General features: G+C 41.4%; 1 protein-coding gene across 9 annotated transcripts in view; it reads left to right on the top strand.

Annotated features, from left to right (window-relative positions):
* SHANK2 (SH3 and multiple ankyrin repeat domains 2) overlaps positions 1 to 24,432 on the top strand; it is a 672,686-nt gene that overhangs the window by 310,166 nt on the left and 338,088 nt on the right. For all 9 annotated transcript variants that reach the window (XM_077286975.1, XM_077286974.1, XM_077286973.1 and 6 more), the window contains 2 exons: positions 1,296 to 1,453; positions 9,056 to 9,169. In XM_077286975.1, the coding sequence (XP_077143090.1) occupies positions 1,296 to 1,453; positions 9,056 to 9,169 (272 nt within the window). The remainder of the gene's footprint in view (positions 1 to 1,295; positions 1,454 to 9,055; positions 9,170 to 24,432) is intronic.

The raw sequence follows: 24,432 nt of genomic DNA, 5'->3' as shown, positions 1-24,432 counted from the left end.
ATTTTTATGTCCTGTGGTGCGTACTAATAATTGATTTTATATTTGATGTAATGTTGTCACTTGGATTTTTGTAAATAAAGACTAATTTTATGATCAAATCCCTGGTGCGGTGGGAATCTCTGGTAAAGTCTATGGTCATGGTGTTTGGGCTGCCCTAGTCCATGCACTATATACAGTAGATGTCACCGCTCACCTCTTCCTCCTGTACAATTATAACAGCTCTGTATACAGTAGATAACACAGGATCCACCATTCACAACAGGCGATGTCACAGCTCACCTCCTCCTCCTGTACAATGACTGATAACACCTCTGTATACAGTAGATAACAGCGGATCCACCATTCACAATAGGTGATGTCACAGCTCACCTCCTCCTCCTTCTGTACAATGACTGATAACACCTCTATATACAGCTGATAACACCGGATCCACCATACACAATAGGTGATGTCACAGCTCACCTCCTCCTCCTCCTGTACAATGACTGATAACACCTCTATATACAATAGATAACACAGGATCCACCATTCACAATAGGTGATGTCTCAGCTCACCTCCTCCTCCTGTACAATGACGGATACCACCTCTATATACAGTAGATAACACAGGATCCACCATACACAATAGGTGATGTCACAGCTCACCTCCTCCTCCTGTACAATGACGGATACCACCTCTATATACAGTAGATAACACAGGATCCACCATACACAATAGGTGATGTCACAGCTCACCTCCTCCTCCTGTACAATGACGGATACCACCTCTATATACAGTAGATAACACAGGATCCACCATACACAATAGGTGATGTCTCAGCTCACCTCCTCCTCCTGTACAATGACGGATACCACCTCTATATACAGTAGATAACACAGGATCCACCATACACAATAGGTGATGTCACAGCTCACCTCCTCCTCCTGTACAATGACTGATACCACCTCTATATACAGTAGATAACACAGGATCCACCATACACAATAGGTGATGTCACAGCTCACCTCCTCCTCCTGTACAATGACGGATACCACCTCTATATACAGTAGATAACACAGGATCCACCATACACAATAGGTGATGTCACAGCTCACCTCCTCCTCCTGTACAATGACTGATAACACCTCTATATACAGTAGATAACACAGGATCCACCATTTACAATAGGCGACTTCACAGCTCCTGTACAATGAATAACACCTCAATAGATTTTAGTTATTTCCCAACACCTCAGAACATAATGTCATGCTGGAGGTCTAATATATTTTTGGTTATCTTTTTTTCTATTTTTCAGTCCTGGTCCCAACAAGGAGGTGGCCACTGCTGTGGATTACCAAGGTCCAAAGCGCAAGCTGTACAGTGCATTACCTGGGAGGCATTTTATTGTGGTAAAGCCATATCAACCTCAAGGAGAAGGCGAGATTCCACTCCACAAGGGCGACAGGATAAGAGGTGAGATATATAAAGGATAATAAACCACCACCGGTGTTCTGTAGAGCTCATTAATACTTTTTTGGACACTCATCCTATTACAATCGCTGCTTTTAATAAAGATACGTTCACACAAACATATAAAAAAATAGTCTAATTTTATAGTTTTAAGGGAACACTGAGTTTTATTGCTGGGTTAGGGGGCACAATATTTCTCCGGCGCCCTCCAGGTCTTGTGCTTTCTTTCTCACACCCGCTGTCGCATGGCATCATATGTAACTGGTGCTGCCATAGACATCAGAACTGTCTGTCTTGTTCAATGAGGGGTTTGGAAAGGAAATGAGAAAAGATGAGGCTTGATGTATTTTTTTTTCCTTTTTTTATTGAGCAGATGGCTTTGGCAGATTAGGGCTTGATTAATGAAGTGAAGTGTACTGTTTGATTAACAGACCATCAGTTACATTGTAAAATGACGGGATCTGAGAAAAGTAACCTGCCTGAAGACGCCGGGCAGCCCAACACTCAAAAAGGAAGATATTTAATTATTACTTCAGATTTCATTTTCTACATTTTTGTTGACTTGTTTCACCAAAAACTTTCCTATTCCTATCCTTCCTGTACTTCTGATTCCTATTTAAGCACACGTTGGCCATTCGTATTGCCTTTGATTTCCTGTCACCTTGAAGTCTTCAGGTTGCCTGGGGACACTGGTGAACTGACCACTTGGGCAGCACCCTGGAGTCATCTTAAAGGGAGCGGTGAACTTTACTAACATGTCAGTGACTACTTATATTCCCCATGAAATAACAATTCTTGAGCATCTTATCTCAGAACTCCTCATTCTATTGTTATTCCTTCTGGAATTGTACAGTTTGAATAAATTGACAACTAAGTGTTATTGTTCTTTCCGCTATTGTTTTTGTTACTTCTGAACAGAATCTGATGTCGTGACATTGATTAAAGCGTACATTTGTCACTGATGGGTGATTTATCCTGTTATTGGGATCTCAGGGGTAGTGCCCAGTGTACAGTACCCACAAGAGTGTGACCAAAGTGTTACTGTGAGACACAGCTCCTCTCCTTCCACAACTGTTGTGATCAAAGAGAGCTAAAATGTTGTCAGTTTAACCTTTTAGACACCGCAGTCAATAACAAACACAGCATCTATGGTGTTTGACATTACCCTCCCATCATCCACAGCGATCACTACTTCATTGCTCCGTCCATTATCCCCAGTGACCACAGACCATACCTTGCGTCCCTTATCTGACCCCATCGACGCTTTTATGCTTTCTAGCATTGCAGTTATGGCCATAAATTCAATTTATAAGAATTCCTTCCTACAAAATCCAGCAATCCTAGATGATTAACACACAAAGCCACTCAAGTTACGTTTGAGGCATTGCAAAACCCAACCTGCTAACTAAATTATGGAAAGTTTATTAATGGGGTTGACTGCTTTGAGCAATCTTAGAATATTAGAAAATAAATTGATTTAGTTACGTCGGCCAAGAACCCTGTAGAAAGATTATATGCACACAAAGTTTTTTGAGGCTCCAAAAAATGCTTGAAATATACTCGATTAATGCTTAAGACTCTTCCTTTTCATTTCTGTTGTAAAACCACTTTGCTGTTTTATATGCTCAGTCTTTTTAGCATTTTTCCTTTTCAGATTTTGTAAAACATCTGTTGGAAAGAAAAGGAAGTGCAAGTCAGTTCTTTGAAGCGGCTCCTGATGGAATCTTCTCAAAAATAGGAAATGTCCAATCAGAAAACTATAGAATAAACGATTCAGGAAAATAACTCTTCCAAAACTCTTCAGCCACTTTAGGAAAGGCAAAATTTCTACAAAAACTCTGATGTACAATAACAAATTATATTGTGGTACCGTGTTAGCCAGAAAAATCGATGTGAATACTTTTCTGCCCAATAATGACAAAAGTATTCTCTATATAAAGGTATCACTCTGAGAATACTTTGTCATCATTGGGCAGAAAAGTATTCACATCCAAAAACTCTGAAAAGAAGCATTTCCTGAAGTTGTTTCCACTAATAAACTTGTAGTTTTTATCTGCATTAAAAAAAATTCATGTGCAGATACCTAAAGCTGAATGCACACAGGATTTTTGCATACGGTAGTTAAAAAAAAATAGTGTTTCAAGCAGAAGCTGCTTCAGGAACTCTCCTTTGGGGAGATTGGGAGAAGGTTTTCTTTTCCTGAAGTGTTTACTGAAGCAACTTTAGAATAGTTTTTTTATCTGAACTGTTCTTTGCAGCCTTTTGATTGGGCAGTGCCCAGTTCGGAGGGGTTTCATTTAGGACCATATACTACCCCCACACTAGTCATTTTTAAAAACCTCTTTAGAAAAAAGTTTGACAAACACCTCATATGAATAGCAAGGTACAAATCCCATAGGGATAAAGTGGAAAAGTTTTCCAAAAGCTTTTGAAGCAGTTTTTTTTTTTTTAATAAATAAAATAGATCTTAAATAGCATTTTGGAGAGAATCTGCTGAAAAAAAAAAATGTAACTGCAAGCTTTAGTGTGCACGAGACATCTTTCAGATGCCGGCCTACTCACTGAGTCGCTATTTTTCCTGAAGCGTATTTATTGGTATCTTTTAGTTTAAAACACGTTCACTTGATAAATGGCTTCTTCAAGAAAGTTTTAATCGCCTCTCCCATTGCGTAGAAATTCTAAAATTATTCTATTGTTTGAATCGGAAAACATGGCGGAACTGATTGAAAACTCGGTATCCGTGCAAAGATAATGAAGGCGATTAGTGTTAGTGATTAGCATGCTGCACAGCTCTGTACCAGACAGCATCAGACTCAGGGGATGGTTCTGCTAAAGAGAGGGAAGCATGTCCACGTCCAGTGATTAGGTATGGACCTCGTCGGTTGTAGTTAGTGCAGTAATGGGCCCCAGTTACTGCAGATGAAGATTTTGGCTTCTCTTATGTCACCTGCGCTGAGATAAGTAACAACTGGAATGTGAGAACGGCCGGCCGTGGGCGATATCTTATTTTATGAGGCTCATTGGGCTTGGGAACATATGTATATTGCTATAAGGCTGCATGCCTTCTCCTCTCCATATCCACTAGTAGGCCTCTAATCCTAGGAGGGGTTCTCCATTAATTGAGTCCTCTTCCCTAACATATTTATAAAATCAGTTAGATATTGGAAGGAGCGAGTTGCATTGTGAAAGCACACAGCTATGACTTAAAAAAGGTTTCTACAATATATATACCGGTATATATTTTTTTTAAATGTTCAGGCTTGATGTCAATGTTGTAAACCCCTACAACTCAATGTCTAGAAATGTTCTGTAAGCCATAGAAGAGAGGCGAATTATACTATGCACAAAATTTCAAAAAGTGGTTTATTCTAAAGCACTTCGGCTTTATTTATTGGTAATCCTCAGGATACGTTATAAATGCATGATTGTGGGCTCCGACTTTCGGGAATCTCCCCTGATCAAGGCAATGAGGGTCTTGTGTTTCTCATATGAATAAGGTGGTAGTATGGAAACTTTTCTGCTAGAGTTGAGCAATAAGATTTGTAGGACCGTGGACCAGTGGCGGCATTGGTAGTCTGGGGCTACTGGACCAGAGCCCTGCAAACCTTCTCCTATCTGCCGGCATCACTGGCGCTTCTTCTTACTAGTAGGCCCGGCATTATGTCATTGTTGTAGCATGACGCACTCATGACATCGTGCTGGGCTTACTAATGAGAGAAGGAGCCGGCACTTGTCCGTCAGTCATTGACTACCGATGTGGCCACTGGACCAGTGTCCTGCAAATCTTTTTGCTCAACTCCTATTGACTACCTTTGCTTTCACTGACCATGGGAGCGGTGGTCATGCATGTGCAGTACTACTACCATAGATGCGTAGACTAAGTGAATGGAGCAGACTATCGCTCCATTCTCATACTACGGATGGCTGGAGAGTCTTGTGGTCGGACCCCAAGAGATCATGGATTTATCACCAGTTCTGTGAATAGATGATGAATGTTGTTCGGGATATATGACATGCAGAGGAAATTGTTTGTTTCAGTATTGACCACATATTGAGTTATCATAAGATAACCTCTTCAATTGGGTTATTTTTGTTTTTGCATTTGACCTAGGTATTATTATTTTTCTAAATTTGTTCCTTTTACGGAGAGGTTTAACAATACATGTACAACAGAGATTCCTATAGAAGCCGCTATTAGTGTGGAGCTTGGATATATAAAAATATCAGTGACTTAGTAATTAGCACCAGAACACCCTGGACTGTCTATAAGCGACGTTTAATTAGCCTCCGGTTTGTATGGGTACGGAAAGTATTCAGACCCCTTTACATTTTTCACATTGTTTCTTTGTAGCTATTTGGTAAATTCAAAAACGTTCATTTTTTTTTTCTCATTAATGTACTGTCACGAGGTGAGTATCACGGTGTGACACGACCCAACGGATGGTTGGTCAGCTAACGGCAAAACAGGGATGGAATAAGGAGGGAGGAAGGCCCTACCAATAGGGAATGAGGGATGGTCACCACCTGAGCTCAAGCCTGAGTCTGTCCCTGCACTCCCCTAATGCCCTATATGGGTCCTTCCTCCCACCGCCGTTAGGATACCTGGTACCTAGTAGTCACCTACAGTATATCTGCCCTGGTTAGTGCACTGGCTGGCAAGGAGCACTAGCCTCACCTCTGCAGGTAATAAACACAGGGGGAAGTGACAAACACCAAATGGACAAGGTAACAAAATTTCACACTTAGCTTTCTCTGCTGCAAAGCACCGCACAGCAGAATAAAGGCACCAGATAAGCGAACTCAGCAGAAGCACCACTGCACCCGGAGAGTTCCTTACTCCAGCTTGGTCACTGCAGATTGCTCTAATACTGACAGTCAGCTGATGCATCAGGTGACCTTTTAAAGGATGGTGGGAGTGGTCACCAACCACATCAGCAGAACTAGCAGCAATGCAATTACACCAGCTTGCCAGCAGGGGAAAAACTGACATTAACCCCCAATAGTCCAAAAGGAAAAAAGGTTTAACTCCATAAACCAGATCTGCCACAAATCAAAAAAATGGATCGTGACATGTACATTCTGCACCCCATCTTGACTGAAAACAAAACAGAAATTTAGAAATTTTTGCAAATTTATTAAAAAAGAAAAACTGAAATATCATATGGTCATAAGTATTCAGACCCTTTGCTCAGTATTGGGTAGAAGCACCTTTTGAGCTAGTACAGCCATGAGTCTTCTTGGAAATGATGCAACAAGTTTTTCACACCTGGATTTGGGGATCCTCGGCCATTCTTCCTTGCAGATCCTCTCCAGTTCCATCAGGTTGGATGGTGAACGTTGGTGGACAGCCATTTTCAGGTCTCTCCAGAGATGCTCCATTGGGTTTAGGTCAGGGCTCTGGCTGGGCCGGTCAGGAATGGTCACAGAGTTGTTCTGAAGCCACTCCTTTGTTATTTTAGCTGTGTGCTTAGGGTCATCGTCTTGTTGGAAGGTGAACCTTTGGCCAAGTCTGAGGTCCAGAGCACTCTGGAAGAGGTTTTCATCCAGGATATCTCTGCACTTGGCCGCATTCATGTTTCCTTCAATGACAACCAGTCGTCCTGTCCCTGCAGCTGAAAAACACCCACATAGCATGATGCTGCCTCCACCATGTTTCACTGTTGGGATTGTATTGGGCAGTTGATAAGCAGTGCCTGGTTTTGTCCACACATACCGCTTAGAATTATCACCAAAAAGGTCTATCTTCATCTCATCAGACCAGAGAATCTTATTTCTCATAGTCTGGGAGTCCTTCATATGTTTTTTTTTTTTTTTGCAAACTCTATGCAGGCTTTCATATGTCTTGCACTGAGGAGAGGCTTCCGTCGGGTCACTGTGCTATAAAGGCCCGACTGGTGGAGGGCTGCAGTGATAGTTGACTTTGTGGAACTTTCTCCCATCTCCCTACTGCATCTCTGGAGCTCAGCCACAGTGATCTTGGGGTTCTTCTTCACCTCTCTCACCAAGGCTCTTCTCCCACGATTGCTCAATTTGGCTAGATGGCCAGGTCTATGAAGACTTCTGGTGGTCTCAAACTTCTTCCATTTAAGGATTATGGAGGCCACTGTGCTCTTAGGAACCTTGAGTACTGCAGAAATTCTGTTGTAACCTTGGCCAGATCTGTGCCTTGCCACAATTCTGTCTCTGAGCTCCTTGGCCAGTTCCTTTGACCTCATGATTCTCATTTGGTCTGACATGCACTGTGAGCTGTGAGATCTTATATAGACAGGTGTGCGCCTTTCCAAATCAAGTCCTATCAGTTTAATTACACACAGCTGGACTCCAATGAAGGAGTAGAACCATCTCAAGGAGGATCACAAGGAAATGGACAGCATGTGACTTACATATGAGTGTCTGAACAAAGGGTCTGAATACTTATGACCATGTGATATTTCAGTTTTTCTTTTTTAATAAATTTGCAAAAATGTCTACATTTCTGTTTTTTTTCAGTCAAGATGGGGTACAGAGTGTATATTAATGAGGAAAAAATGAACTTTCTTGATTTTACCAAATGGCTGCAATGAGACAGTGAAAAATTTAAAGGGGTCTGAATACTTTCCGTACCCACTGTACATATGATCCAGATTATGTGCAAAGCAGTTCATTAGCCAAACTCATTGTACTGATAGAAGGTGAATTAATGGGATTGTGATAATTCGGAATAATGGGAGAGATTTTACACCATGAATATGGAGATCAGCACTGATTAGTGTTTAGTGTGACATCCCGCCCCTGTGACATTCTGGAATTGAAATGTTCTTCTCATGGGTCTGAATTCACAGTTCCGAGGAATAGCGTTCAACATTTGTATCAGTCACGACAGCAACGTAATTTCTATTTTCTCTCTTGATTGCCGCCATAATTGTGAAGTTTTCACATTTCGGCTGTGGACATATAGGATCTTGTGTATTCTGTATTCCTACTGACTACTTTACAAAACCTGTAAACCAGAAATCTGATACTGTTGACAAATCATTTCTTGTAAAAAAAAAAAAAATGCTACCTATATATAATGAACGGGATCAAGCTGTTGCTCAACAGACCATGAATGTCCAACAGTTAGACCCTGGTCCTTCTCTGCCCTTGTCTATTGTGAGGCCTTCTGTCAAATAGCGAGGTGAATTACTAGTGTTAAGGACCATCCTGATTGGGTGCACCTTGTCGCGGTGGGATGGCTTTTATGCTTTTTTGATTAAAAAAAAATGTCAATAAGGTACAATATGTTTTTTTTTACATGTATTACTGCTACTGATTTACTTACTGCAGGGTTTCTGTTCATTGTTTTTATTCTGGAGTGTTACTATTAATTTTTAATTAAAAAAAAAATTAAATAAATGGCTTTCCCTGCCTAGTCGCTCTCTTCTGTCCCCATGTGGGAACATGATCCTTTAAAAATGAAAGATCCAAAATGAACATCCTGCTGACATCTGGGCTTACGTGTAAATGGCGAAGTCTCTTCTCTACCAGATTAATATGTACGTCTTTGCCTTGATCTTAGCCAACTTTTGTGTAATGTTTTTTTTTTTTCTTTAAGAAGTTACTCAAAGGTTTTCAATCTGTTTGCAGTTTTAAGCATTGGAGAAGGCGGATTCTGGGAAGGCAATGCCAGGGGGCACGTTGGATGGTTTCCTGCAGAATGTGTGGAAGAAGTTCAGCCGAAGCCAAGTGAAGGGCGACAAGGTAAGACAATCCTGGAAATGCACTGACTGATCAATCCCCTTTAAGCCATGTAATATATGACTTGTGAGGATGTGCTGCCATGCTGTATTTTTAGCACTCAGCATATATTTCTGTGCCATTGTCATGTGAGGGAGGTGTTTGATAAGGTGCGGAGGAATCAAGCGCATGTTAACCAACGTGTGACAGAAAGCAAGCAGAGACTAACACTAAGAAAACTGCGTTTGTGTAGATGGGAGAGCTCTGCAGGAAAGCTGCTCAGACTTGTTGTACCCCTAGGAAATGAGTAGATTTAAATACATCTATATTCAGCTTTGAAAAGTCTTCCACCTTGGTATCATATGACATTAGACTTGACATAATATTCTGATCCGAGGAGCTCTGACCACTGGGACTTCAGGCATTGGTGGTTGTGACATAAATGGGAATTGTGCAAAGTGTTTTGCTGCGGTATTTTTCATGAGAAATTCCCTTTAATTAATAGCTTTCTGCATTCAGCACTTGGTGCACACTTCACAGCTTGGGAAGATTACAAAGGCATCCATGATTACAGAATAGGGGAGGTGGGGTGAAAACTGCGGAATGCTCCTGTTAGGGTGCGGATCTGCATTTTGCTCTGTGGGGCCGTACATGCTGCATATAGCAGGTTTTACTTAATGCAATTTTAGTAACCTTACACTGCTTGCTCGTTCTTGGGACTAAAATGCCAAAAACAGGGATGCAAAGGTACCGTGCGCGCCAAGGAAAGGGAAGAATCTGCCAGTGTAGTAGTACGACATGAACAGAATATGCGGTAACCTCTTAATGGTAATATTTATATACCATGTACCATAAGTCCTAGAGCTCTGCCATATTTGTGGATCACATTCCCTCCACGTACTCAGGGGACTTTGGAAGTGAATCCCAGAAGAGGAAACCTGGCAGCGTATTTACTCAGCTGGACTTGAAATTTTCCATATGACTCAGATCCCTTTAGAGCAGGAGTGCACAACATTTCTTGGTCCAAGGGCCACATTGCCATACTGCCATACTGAACTAATCCCAAGGGTCGCAACTTTTTAGAAAATTGGTAGTTACTAGAATACATCACCAGAACCACCATCAGTACATTAATACATCACCAGAAACAAATTTGAGAAGGATTTGGAGAGTTTGTGCACAGTTTCTGTGAAAAAACATCATTGTGAATTCACACACTAACTTAAACTGAGGTTTTTGGAACAGAAACTTGCCAAATTCTTCTCATAATCTCAAATCTCTAAAAGTTTTTACACTTTTTAAGTTTTAACATAGCCATGAAACATGTTATAAATTGCTACATGTGTGCAAGATCAGAATCACAGTGAGCACATGAGTGCAGGACCAGAATCACTATCAGTACATGAATGCAGTATCAGATACCCCATCATTACATGAATGCAACACCAGAACCACCGTCAGTATAAAAATGCAGTGCCAGAACCACCATCAGTATATGAATACAGCGCCAAAACCACCGTCAGTACGTGAATGCAGTGCCAGAAATGCCTTCAGTACATGTATACAGCACCAAGCTTAGTACAGTGATCAATTATAATGTAGGATCAACCCCATATACATTTTGTATTGCATTGATCTACAAGTCGCAGTATGTTCTTAACAATGGTAAGGAGATGCTGGGAGTTGTTGTTACCAGCCATCATCAGACTGTGGTCCATACAGGAACCACAGTACTGATGAGACGCTCATCTCTCCAGACTTCCAATTTCTCCATCTTCAGCTGCACTTCCCGACATGGTGCCTTAAAAATAAAAGTTTCATTATACTGCCAAATAAATGAAAATATCTCCCATGCTGTGCTCCTGAATATATAATTGTCCCTCACTGTGCTTCCTGCACAAAATATCCCCTCACACTGCTCCTCTCTATAATATTTCCCTAAAACTGCTTTTCTCTCTAACTACTGCCCTTCTCCAAAATATCCCCCACACTGCCCCTCTGCTCTATATAATACCCCACACACACACTGCCCCTCTCCAAAATACCCTCCCACACTGCCTTTTTCCAAAATATCCCTCCACACATTATATTCTCCACACGTCCCCTCTCCATAATGTCCCCCCTCACATACTGCCCGTTTCACTATCTCCCTGAGACTGTCCCTTTCCAAGTCCCCAGTCCACTGCCTCTCGCTATACTATGCCCCCTTCCACAATACTCCGCAATTGCCCCATAATGTCCCAAATTGCCCCATAATGTCCCAAACAGCCACATTATGTGCCTTCATGTGCCCTCGCCCCCTCATCTAAAATAGCATGACAATAACGGTATGTGCACATGTTGAGTATTTGGATGCTGAAATTTCTGCGCCATTTCTGCTTCTCAAAGCAGCAAAAAGGTGCATTTTTGCTGTGTTTTTGATGTGTCTTTGCATGTGTTCTTTCACCTGCGTTGTTTTCTAGCGTTTTTAAATATTAATGATAGATACACCCAGACATATAGATTAATGTATAGCCATATAATTGTAAAATTGCACCCTATGGAGCTTATTAAACATATTTTTATGATTAAATAAATAAATTAAGAAAGCGATGTGGGATTCCCTTATTTTTGGTAACCAGCAAAGGTAAAGCAGACAGTTGGGGGCTGATATTATCAGGCTGACAAGGTCCATAGTTATAGGGCCCTTCCCAGCCTAAAAATGCCAGCCCTCAGTTGCCCCAGAGGTGGCACATAACATTAGATGCTCTTATTCTGGTGCTTTGCCTTGGCTCTTTCCGATGTGCTAAAAAATACTTTAATTTAAATATGCAAATTGTCTCTTCAGAGAAAAAGAGGACTTGAACTCTATAGCGCCACCTGTTGGAAGTAGCGATCCTGTAAGTCACAATCAACCCGTCAACAAGTCTTGCAATATGCCAAATCAGAATCTCAGTTTGCAGACACTGGGGTTCAGACTATTGACCATCGTCAGTGCGAAGTATGAGAACTGATTTGGCTAGGTGAGAGGCTCTGGATGTTACCCCTTAGACTTTAATTTAAATAAACACTCCCTGACACTTTCCCTGGTTCACCACTTTATTACAATAAATAAATATCCCACGCACTTCTGACGTAGTCCAGCGAATGGAAACCTGAAAAGAACAACAATAAAACAAAGACACTTTCCCTCGTTCATTACTGACGTCACCACTGAGTCGCCGGGTCTCATACATCAATTCAAAGGGATATGCATATTAAAACCATTTAAAAAGAGAAAATAGGGGAATGTGTAGGATGCAAAAAAACAGACTGAGGGCACAATATAAAATCATTGTTCTCAGTGGTAGCTAAAATTTCCAACAAAATACCATCCATATATACCTGAAGACGTCTGAATGAATCCACCACATTGGGTGTAAATATAAGATTAAAAGGTATACAAACTTAGAATATAAATAACATTTACATAATGGATGGTAGTGTGATGCATCGAGGAATTAGATACTGAATATCATGTATATATAAAAACGAAAGAACGTACGCAGGGTGTGTGCAAATAATGCTCCAAAGTGTGAGAGTATGGGAGAGCTAGGCCGCTGCAAGCAAAGGAGCAGATCAAGGTGCAAAATCAAATACGGTAACTACCACATATAACCATCATACACCTGTAAACAACAGTGCTGGAGAACAGTTACCATATGAATGTGCCCCAGGGGGCATTTGACTTTCATATTGACATTAAGGCCAAACAGGTTATTATTATATATCTCTATAGCATTCACTGCTGGCTAAAAATGCATGCAAAAAAGCAGCAAATACACAGCAAGTCCGCAATCATTTTTAGACCTGCGTTTTTTATAGCGTTTTTCACTGACTTCATTGCAGTCAGTGGGTCAAAAAACGCTGCAAAAACATTGACAGAATTGACAATCACCAAATCTGCAAGTCACAAATAAGCATCGTGTGCAAGAGACTTCAGGGTCTTCATTCACTTCAGGTTATGTGACAAATCCAGGCAGCAAAATGTGACGACGTGTGCACACAGCCTTAATCTTCGGCTCCTCCTTGGAGTGCTTACCAGTGCCCGATGTCTCCTCGGCCTGGGCGGCCCCATGAATATGGGAAGAAGGAGCCGGCTGGACAGCTTCACGGCCGTATGTTGTGCAGGCCTGCTTTAAAGGGAAGTCAAAAACATTTCTTCTCCTGATTTTTACCCCTTCATAAAAAAGTTCCATTCACATTGTCTTGTTCCCCCCGATATTTTGAGTCATCCTCGTTCCTGGCCGCTTTCTCCCACAGTCATAGATATAAAAATGAGGAATTGGAAATGTTTGCAGCTTTGATACTTTTGTATCTTTTATTATACTCTTACTTTACCGTGAAATAGTCTGAAGACTTTTTATCTTTCCTCTCCCATCCTTCCGGCCAGGATTGCTGAGGACACTTCCCATGCGCGGGGTCGTCTTCCAGTCATTATTTCATTACCAGTCCTTGTTTGTTCTCCGCATGTAATTAACCTACATAGATGGCTGTGCTTCTGTAGGCGCGCTGCATTATTTAGACCTTCTGATTTGGATAAGCGTTGAAGGCGCAGGGGGTAACGGGACCTTCTGACTCGAGAATCCGCGTCATGTAAGCTGCTCGCTAGTTATCGAGGACGATGTTAATAGGTTCTCACAAGTCCTTAATTTTGCACACCCACAATAAAACACTTGTTAAACAGTTTGTAGGCAGAGGGCATATATGAGGTGATATATACAGAATGGTCGGATTATTTGTGCTGATGCTGCATCTCCTAACTGTGGCCTGCGGGACTTCTAGCTCACAAAGCCTTCACATGGAAGACCTTGAGTTGTTATAGTACAAGACCTGCTTTTCCTTGTAGTTCCACATTAATTAATGCTCCATGCTGCTTGTAATACACTTGTAAATGGGCCATGATCCAGTCTTATTTTTTAAATGAACGCAGGGTGGGGGTGAAGATGAAATCACACGTGGCTGCTTTAGCTTCGGTTAGTCTTTACAGGGGATCCTCGAAGACCGCAGAATGACTGAACACATTATTGCAGTCTGAGTCTGCGCTGGCGGTGCATCATACTGAGATTTAAAAAGAATGTTTACTAGCGCTGCACCTGTCCTCAGGATGAATGTGGCATTGCAGCTTTGCCATATTCTCAGCAATGAAGCTGTGATACGAGAAATGAAGCAGACATGTTTTTTAATCCTGCACAAAAAGGAAGAAACGTAAAGCAAGATTTCCAAATCTTAGAGCCAGCGATAAGAGTCTCTCTCATGTTCTTATTTCATGAGAATACTGCTCCTTTGCCTCCCAGGTTCTTGTTTGCCTTGGAACAATGCGCCCCAGAAGATCAGAATTTGGAACAATAGCATGGTTTCACCACCGGACCAAGTTGAGCGCTCTCCCATGATGCTATAGCAGTCAGCTTTTCCTCTGCATTGTCACGGGAGTGCATGGAGACAAAAGCCCGACAGATCCAGCCAGCTTAAGAGCAGTGCTTGTAAACGCTTCATTCCATCCACCTCTGAAAATGTTGCATAGTTTGGCTTCTTCATTCTTTAGTACATAGCAAAATGAGTTATCATTGATCTCGTTGTCTGGTCTGTAAACCTGATCTCTCTTCTCCTGAACCATCTTCTAAAGCACCCCTATATATGTTAGATATCTGTCGGCTAAACAATGGTTCGGCCGATCATTTGGTGAGCAGGTATCTCTCCGACTCTCACATACACAGCTTCGCCAAGCTCTCCTGTGCTCTCCATGAGAAAGAAAGATGCTGTCAGACATTGTTAACTTATCTAGAGAACAAATGACTGGCCGTCTAATAGTTGACATGTTGAGTTCTTATCTCTCCCGACATCATCTTTAATGGGGTCCATAGACTTTAGACTGTCGGCTGAGCTTGTTGATATCAGCAGATTCGGCTAACGTTATTCTAATGTGTATGACGGCCTTAGTCTACATTCACATTTGCGGTCTGCGCCGCAGCGTCGGGCGCCGCAGCGTCGCCGCATGCGTCATGCGCCCCTATATTTAACATGGGGGCGCATGGACATGCGTTGCACTTGCGTTTTGCGACGCATGTGTCACTGCGGCGCACGCGTCCGGGTGCAGAGGACGCAGCAAGTTGCATTTTTGCTGCGTCCAAAATCAACCAAAAAAAGGACGCATGCGGCGCAAAACGCAGCGTTTTGCTGCGTTTTTGTTTGCGTTGTGCGTTGCATCGCCGACGCTGCGGCGCACAACGCAAATGTGAACGTAGCCTTAAAGGGATATTCCCATCTCCAAGATGCTGTCCCAATATGGAGTAGGTATGATAATAATAATATTAGCAAATACCTCCAATTAGAAATGTACAGTTTTTTTTATTCTCTATGTCTCTTTCCTCATGTGCAGGCATTGCAGGACCTTAGGTACCCATGGTTGCAACCACTAGCAACTAGCTAACTGTCACTTTATCAGTGGCCGTAACCATGGATACCTAAGGTCCTACAATGCCTACACATGAGGAAAGAGACATAACGAATCAGGACAACTATACTACATTTCTAATTGGAGTTTTTTGCGAACAGTATTATTATTACACCTGCTACATATTGAGATACAACCTTGGAGATGGGAACAGTGATTTTAAGAGTGAATTGGTAAGAGCGGTCACACAAATGTAATGGCTGTCTCTCCTGACTTGCCTTCCCCATGCCCATGATTGCTCAGGTGAGCATGTATGTTTTTTTTTAATGGAGAAAGGTAAATAAATTGTTTCCCGTCTTTTCTGCCAGCATCTTATCTCATGGAGAACAAATAGATTGGGCAGCTAAAATCCAACATCTGAGATTTGCTGTCAGGACAGAGAAAGGAACCCCCCATACTTATTAGGTGGTCGACTGGCCCCACCAAAATGAATGGGAAACAGAGATTTGCAGTATACGCATTGTGTGCGCTTCTTGTTTTCTTAGTCGGGAAAGGGAGTTGGTTAGACACGTTCGTTCTGGCTTATTTTCACTGGCCATTCCCCAGCTTTTTAATGCCACGGTCCAAGCCCAGATGGGTGACCCCCTAAGGCGTGGAAAAAGGCTTTATTGTGGATGCTCCGTACTAATGAAATGAAGCATGGGAAATACTGTATACTGGGCTGTAAAAGTATTTGGTCATTGATAACATAGTATCCTCGTACGTCCAGTGATGTTCTGTGCCACTGTGGAAGGAAAGGTTGCTGTTCCATCTGTGGTATTGCATGTAGATTTCACTCTCTTCATAGGTTATAGCCATGTATAATTAAATTAAGAAGTGGCGGTATCATTGTGTTTGCCTGCAGAACTAAGCAGATTTGCTCTTGTAGTAGTTAGCGTGCCGAGGGTACTATTGCCTTACTTATACAAACCAAATCAATGAGCAATCAATAGACTAATGACCGCGGCCTGCGTGAAATCCTGCAGCTCCTCGTATATTTTGTGTGTGGATAGTGGTATAAAGCCTTACGAGCCTCCCCCAATGTTTGGTGATAGCTCATTAAGAGACCATTTCCCCCTTGGGGCTTTTGCTTCCCTGCACAAATGCTGGATGTTTGGAGGGTTGGAGAGGAGAGGTTGCCCTTGCCATCTTTTAGCGCTTACTATACCCAATATGCGTTTTCTAGATTCACTTTTTGTCTTTTGGCCATTTTAGATCTCTATGGCGGCTTTTCTGAAATGTTTATCCACCTTTGCAACTTATGGCGCTCGGTAATGATTGAGCAGCTTAGAAGCACCCACAGAGTTGCCTTGCACCTAAAGTACCATAACGCTATATAATTTAGGTCAAATGAATCCGTAATTGACATTTCGATATAGTAGTACTTGACATTTGTGCCAGTGCAGGAAACTCTATTTCTGTACAAGTGTTGCGGAATATGTTGGCTTTATAGAAATACAAATTATTATCATTATGTAATTACATATTTTCCTATTGTGCATGCCATAACGTATACATATATAGTTATTAATTGATATGCTTTTATAAGGCTTCCTATGTTGCTATAAAGTACAACTATATGCTGCAAAAAACGCAACAAAACATTGATATAATGTGCACGGTGTCGTTCCAAATGTTCATGGAAGGAATTATGTGTGCTTTAGTGTATTCTACTTTGTGGCCACAAGGTGGCAGTGTCTTAATGCAAAACAATGTACAGTGTCACAGAACATGCTGGGACTGGACCTCTGTGTTTTCTTGTATACAGGGCGTGTATCTACCATTGCCATTCTGGGGATTTCATCTTCATAACTGAAGCCACCTCCCAATCATGTTGGTCTATAGATGCATTGCTATGTCTCAATGAGTCAGACCTTCCATGGGCCCATATCAGATTTTTTTCTGCTACTTTTCAGCAATTTGGGTTAGACCTTGACTTCATAGAGTTGGTTACTGCCTGATATCTCCGTTTAGCCAATGGGATTAGTACAGCTAATGGCAGCGATTTACCCCTGTTCATTATTCTTGTGTGCATTATGTATAGAATGTCTTTTCATTGTATTAGGAAATAAAACCAAAATGATCAGATGCTTCATAAGTCGACCTCATGCAGCTGGCACAGAACTGATCATTTTCAATAAATTCTCCAGGTCTTTCCCAGGTAATTTATAGAGCAGTAAAGTATACATCTATTGTGGGAAAATCTTTGTGGGGCTTGTAGGGGATTATCCACAGGAGTAAGTGACAGAAAATAATATTATAAGTGATCGCCAGTGCAGAAGTTGTCAAACCAACCTGATTATTTTTTACGAAGAAGTGAGTAAAACTTGGAGATAGGGGTAGATGTGAATCTAGTATTTTTGGACTTTGCATTTGATACTGTCCTACATAGATGCCTGATGGATAAATGGAGGTATATCGGCTTAGAAGGTAATGTTTGTAATGGGAATGTAAACTGGCGCTACATCCATAGAGCTGTAGTAAACGACTTATAACCGGAGACCATGCCGACTAGCAGTGGTGACCCCAATGTTCATTGTTGAGTCCACTATTTATGAATGATTTAGAAGATGGGATTGTGTTTCTGTTTTTGCTGATGACACCAGGTTTTATAATACAAGCTGACCTGGACGAACGTGATTTGTGTGGACATCCACATGGCAGATATGAGGTTCAATGTGGAGGAGAAATGTCAAGTTATCCAGCCGAGCACTAATATTGTGCAATCATTTGTTGTAGGGGAAGTAGAACTAGGAGGGTCACCTGTAAAAAAGGATCTGGGTGCACTTCTAGATGATGGACGAAACCGCAGCATGCGATGTCAGCCAGCGGGACAATGTCATGTGTTATAATGTGCATGGTGTCAGAGGACAGGGGCGTAATGCCACCACTTCACAAAGCGTCAGTGCCACCTCGTCTGGAATATGCAGTTTAGTTCTGGGCACCAGTTCATAGAAAGGTAGAAAGAAAAGCCACAACACTAATAAGGGGCAAGGAGGAGCTTAGTTATGAGGAAAGATTAAAATAATTGCATTTATTTAGTTTTGAGAAACTTGGAACCCGTCTCTGTTTACAGTTTCCTGTTCGATCCCGTTGGGCTACAGCTACAGCCATCCCAACTTTCCCTTAATATTGCCATGGAGCACTCCATGATCCAGCATCCAGATAGCTTTGTATTATGTCACTTCCCATGGCCAGGTTAGGTTGGGAGTAGTAGTGGTCTACGTGTAGAATACTATGGAGTTGTGTTATTCAGGCAACTGATCATGGAGTAGTATGTACTGTTCAATTGTATTATGGCTATGTCCAGTATTCAGGGCATGCTGGGGGTTGTAGTGCTTTGTGCATACATATAGAAGCATATTATGACGTCCTGTAGTTGGCTCATGCAGTGAGCCATGTACTCTGTCTGTATACCGTCCTGATGGAATAGATTCGGCTGGTCAGCAGAACATTTTCCAGTAAATTATATTGGTAGTTTAAAATAAAATTGCCGGTTTGGAAATGTAAAATGCATCAGACACATCATTTTATAATGCTTCCACCAATCCTCATAGAAACAACAGGAGGCCAGGTACTGGTAATGGAGTGAGAAAGCTCAAAAGTCACTTCTCATTTTATGATGCTATTAATCAGAAATGGGTCTCGGGTTCTCATTTTTACTGCCCCCCCTGCACAAGTTGTCATCATCAATCATGGTCTGGACTTCAGATATCATTTATTGTCCCATCACCCCAAAAAAGAATCCAGATTCTGCATAGTGAAAGGTGCTAGTTCTTCGCTTGGCATCGCTGGAAAATATCACATTTACCTTTGTAAGGTTAATAATGATGGTGAAAACACAACAAAATTCACCCTAGCGAATTCATGTCCACAAATAACCATATAACCAATGTCAAAAGTGAACATATATCAAATAATCACATGAAAGATATATATATGTTAAAAAATGATTTTATTACCAAAATTTATTACAAAAAAGAAAAAACGACAACAAATAATACTACAGTATTTTACAAAATGTATAATTAATGAGGAGACCAGATCCATATAATAAAAAAGATACTAGAAAAATATATAATTCATATACATATATGTGACCTTCCAGAGTGCAAAAACAAAAAACAATAGATGGCGCTATAATAGGCCTTCTATCCCAATAAAGTGCATATGCATCAATAATAATAGTCTAACCCAGACAATAAAGTGCATAAATCTCTGAAAAAATACTAGTACCAGTGTGAAGATGATCTGTGGCCCTCCAGGACTGGGGTCGGAGTCCTGGAGGGCCACAGATCATCTTCACACTGGTACTAGTATTTTTTCAGAGATTTATGCACTTTATTGTCTGGGTTAGACTATTATTATTGATGCATATGCACTTTATTGGGATAGAAGGCCTATTATAGCGCCATCTATTGTTTTTTGTTTTTGCACTCTGGAAGGTCACATATATGTATATGAATTATATATTTTTCTAGTATCTTTTTTATTATATGGATCTGGTCTCCTCATTAATTATACATTTTGTAAAATACTGTAGTATTATTTGTTGTCGTTTTTTCTTTTTTGTAATAAATTTTGGTAATAAAATCATTTTTTAACATATATATATCTTTCATGTGATTATTTGATATATGTTCACTTTTGACATTGGTTATATAATAATGATGGTGGGTGCAATGGTGCCACATGCACACCCATCATCCATGAGGGGGTCATCTGCTTTTTTTTGTCTCCTATTCTAGAACTTTTCTCAATGTCTTAAATTCTGGTAATGGAAGTTTATTGTTATCAGCAGAGCTGTGGAGTTGGTAAGCCAAACCACCGACTACGACTCTGACTCGTCAATTTCCCTGACTTCCGACTCTACAGCCTCGGTCACTACTGAGCATATACAGTACAAAAAGTGCAGCACAGATTAATCTCAACTAAAAGCCGAGATCCTGAGATCACGAAGAGAACAGACATTTATAGGACATTATCATGAAAACATTTACAGCGCATCCTGCATTGTACTACTCTTCCCAATTTATTATATATTTTAGGAGTCAGTCCATTTTATACCAACTCCACCAAATTGGACTCTGACTCCTCTACTCCATCTCTGACTCCATAGCCCTCGTTAGTGGCCACGGCTGAAGCTGGACACAAACTTGAGATTTTCAGGGAGCTGTCCAGCATTTCAGGAAAAACTTGTAGTTAAGAAGTTCTGTCATTCTACTCATATCCATTGTCCAAGTACAAATACAATATGTTATCGTGAAGCTCGGTCATCACCAAAGCTCCAAAACAGGAATGTAATCCAGCACCATGTATCATGGGCTTTATTTTACATTATTAAAAATGTATTTTTAGTTTTTTAAACCTTCCTGGGGGATGGCCATACTGGAGTCACACATATGTAGTATACAGAACGCCGCTGGGTACACGGGCTTTATAGTGGCAGCAATTAATGAAAATTGTGTCTGGTATTGTAGCTCCATTGAAGTGAATAGAACTGAGCTCCAATACGACACCAAACCTGAGGACTGCTGTCCTTTCCCCAGAGACCAGGGTTTTACATGGGAGCTCCAGTGTCTTATCTGTGCATATAATGTTACTGTTCATCTGCCAACACTTTATTGGTAAATTGTATTGACTCGCCCCTGAAAAAAAATCACTTCACTTCTGTCTAAGTTGTGATCCACTGCTTGTTGATAAATTTAATTGGTCAAGACTGATTATAGGAATTATGGGCTGGTTTTTTCCTCTGTACAGGAAGTGAGGGCGGGTCTTTATCTCTACAGGAAGTGGAGGTGAGTCTGTATCTCTACAGGAAGTGGGGGCGGGTCTTTATCTCTACAGGAAGTGAGGATCGGTGTTTATCTCTACAGGAAGTGAGGATGGGTGTTTATTAGTGATGAGTGAATATACTCGTTACTCAAGATTTCCCAGCACTCTTGGGGTCCTCCGAGTATTTTTTAGTGCTCTGAGATTTTTCTGAGTTTTCCTTGCCGCAGCTGAATGATTTCCATCTGTTAGCCAGCATAAGTACATGTGGTGATTCCCTAGCAACCAGGCAACCCCCACATGTACTTATGCTGGCTAACAGATGTAAATCATTCAGCTGCGGCGATGAAAACTAAATCTCCGAGCAATTATAAATACTCGGAGGACCCCCGAGCATGCTCAAGAAATCTCGAGTAACAAGTGTATTCACTTATCACTAGTTTTTATCTCTACAGTAACTGAGGACGGGTCTTTAGCTCTACAGGAAGTGGGGGCGGATCTTTGTCTCTACAGTTAGTGAGGGAGGAACTTTGTCTCCCAGCATGACATGGAGTGGGTTTTTGTATTCCTACAATAAGTAGATTTTGTAATCTCTTCATACTAATTTGTGCCTGTCCTTGTTTCTCTATAGGAGGTGTGACAATGTCTGTGTCACATTAACTTGGGGGCAGGTCTTTGTCTGTACAGGAAGCAGAGGCTGGAAGCAAAGGCGGGTCTTTGTCTCTGTATAGGAAGCAGAGGCGGGCCTTTGTCTCTATACAGGAAGCAGAGGCAAGAAATCCCACTTATTAAACCTGACAGGGCATACCTGTGAAGTGAAAACCATTTCCGGTGACTACCTCTTGAAGCTCATCAAGAGAATGCCAAGAGTGTGCAAAGCAGTCATCAAAGCAAAATGTGGCTACTTTGAATAACCTAGAATATAAGACATAATTTCAGTTGTTTCACACTTTTTTTGTTGAGTATATAATTCCACATGTGTTAATTCATAGTTTTGATGCCTTCAGTGTGAATATACAATTTTCATAGTCATGAAAATACAGAAAAATCTTTAAATGAGAAGGTGTGTCCAAACTTTTGGTCTGTACTGTATAAGAATAGTGGGGACAGTTCCTGGACATATTCCTCTGCTATGTGTACCATGTTGTTGGGTAGGACGGGGGCAGCGAGCCCGCGCTAATCTGGAGGGTCTGTGAATATATCCTGAGATGTGTAGATACAGCGCAGATTATTATTATGTCGTGTTGTAGGGTTTCTGATTATACGTTGTGCTCTGGTTGTATCTCAGTCCCATAATGAGGTGCAATCAAAATGTTTTTTAGGTGTAATTATAGAATGGGCTCTGCAGGTGCGGAATGAATTGGATCTCGGAGTTTGTCAGGTGATCGGTGAGAGCGTTGTCAGTTCTGCTTGAGGCATGTATTCTGCCCCACAAGGAATAATCCTGTTTAGGAGATGTCTAGAAGTGGCTTTTAATGGATCTTAAATACGCCTCTTGATCACACTCCCTCTGACAGTCAGGCTTAATAAAAAAATGATAAAGTGAAGATGTGCTTAAAGGGCACCCGCTGCACACAGGCACCAGCTGTTTTGTGGACTGTACCACATTTACACGAGAATCTGAGCTATGATTTTAAATATTTGCAGATGATATAACATTCCTTATATCCAACATTTTAGCATTTATCACATTCGTTTACAATTTAACAGTGCAGAAGTTGTGAAGTTTTTGCAAAAAAAAAGGTAATCTGAGGAGACACTGGACTCCGGAATCCCTGTGATTAGTTATTGTAGCAACTGTTGTGGTGAAGGGTTAATCCCATCATGTAAAAGGAGCGCTTTCATATGCCATCCCCCTACGATTGGTCGGGGTCTGATATACGGGATCCCCTCTCATTTTGTAAATAAAGGGGCCAGCAGCACTGATCTAGTTTCTTCTGCTGTGTAGAGAAATCCATCCATATCCATTCCACTAAATAGATCTGTGTTACTGTACTCTTACACAGCGGAAGGCCAGGGTGTCCTGCACCGCTAACACCACCTTTACCAGCAAACCACGCCCCCTTTCTAATAAGGATCAGTGCACTATAGGTGATGGAATGTACAGGTGCTTCTCACTAAATTAGAATATCATCAAAAAGTTCATTTATTTCAGTTTTCACTACAAAAAGTGAAACTCATATATTATATAGAAGAGTGAGGGGATGGGAGGAAGGATATAAAACCGTTTCACATGAACACCTTTAAAAGATACATTTTGTATAGAGCTCCCATATTTATGAGATATCGCCTCTTGTGATTCTATTGCACTCACAATAGTTGGAGTAACCCATCTCCATCCAGAGGCTGTAGAGTGGGACAATCATTAGTAAAAAGGTCTACGGTGTCAATAAGTGTAGCTGTCCTGATGAAGGTAAAAAAGAGAAATACACAGATATTCCAATCATGTGAAATTTGTAAAACGCTGAGATCTCATCTCCCGAGATCTCCATCTGCGCAGGCGCCACCCCGGCAGCCATTTTCCAGGAGTCCACCACATAGGAAAGCATAGAACTGCAGGGGCTCTGGCCTTTCACAAAAAGTCGGCAGAGCCCCCTCATCACTAGAGACACCCGCGCATCACCAGAGGCACCAGCAGTGGCGCGCCGCACATTGGAACACCCCACCTCATCCCAGCCTGCAGCAGCGCTCCACTCTGGCCTCCTCCAGCAGCAACCTTGGGGCACCGCTTCACCACAGCCACCACCCCCGGTAAGCAATAAGATGCATGGATTATAAGAAGCACCACCATTTTATTAAAAAAAAAAAAGTTTTCTTCCTATTTTTCTCAAAATTAGGGGTGCGTTTTCTAATCCGCAAAATACAGTAATGTATGTACACAGTGACTGCACCAGCAGAATAGTGAGTGCAGCTCTGGAGTATAATACAGGGTATAACTCAGAATCAGTAATGTAATGTATGCACACAGTGACTGCACCAGCAGAATAGTGAGTGCAGCTCTGGAGTATAATACAGGATTTAACTCAGGATCAGTAATGTAATGTGTGTACACAGTGACTGCACC

The sequence above is a fragment of the Ranitomeya variabilis genome, chromosome 2, assembly GCF_051348905.1.
Source record: "Ranitomeya variabilis isolate aRanVar5 chromosome 2, aRanVar5.hap1, whole genome shotgun sequence".
NCBI classification, from domain to species: domain Eukaryota; kingdom Metazoa; phylum Chordata; class Amphibia; order Anura; family Dendrobatidae; genus Ranitomeya; species Ranitomeya variabilis.
Note: the sequence above shows the minus strand (reverse complement) of the source record. Positions and strands in the feature narration are given on the sequence as shown.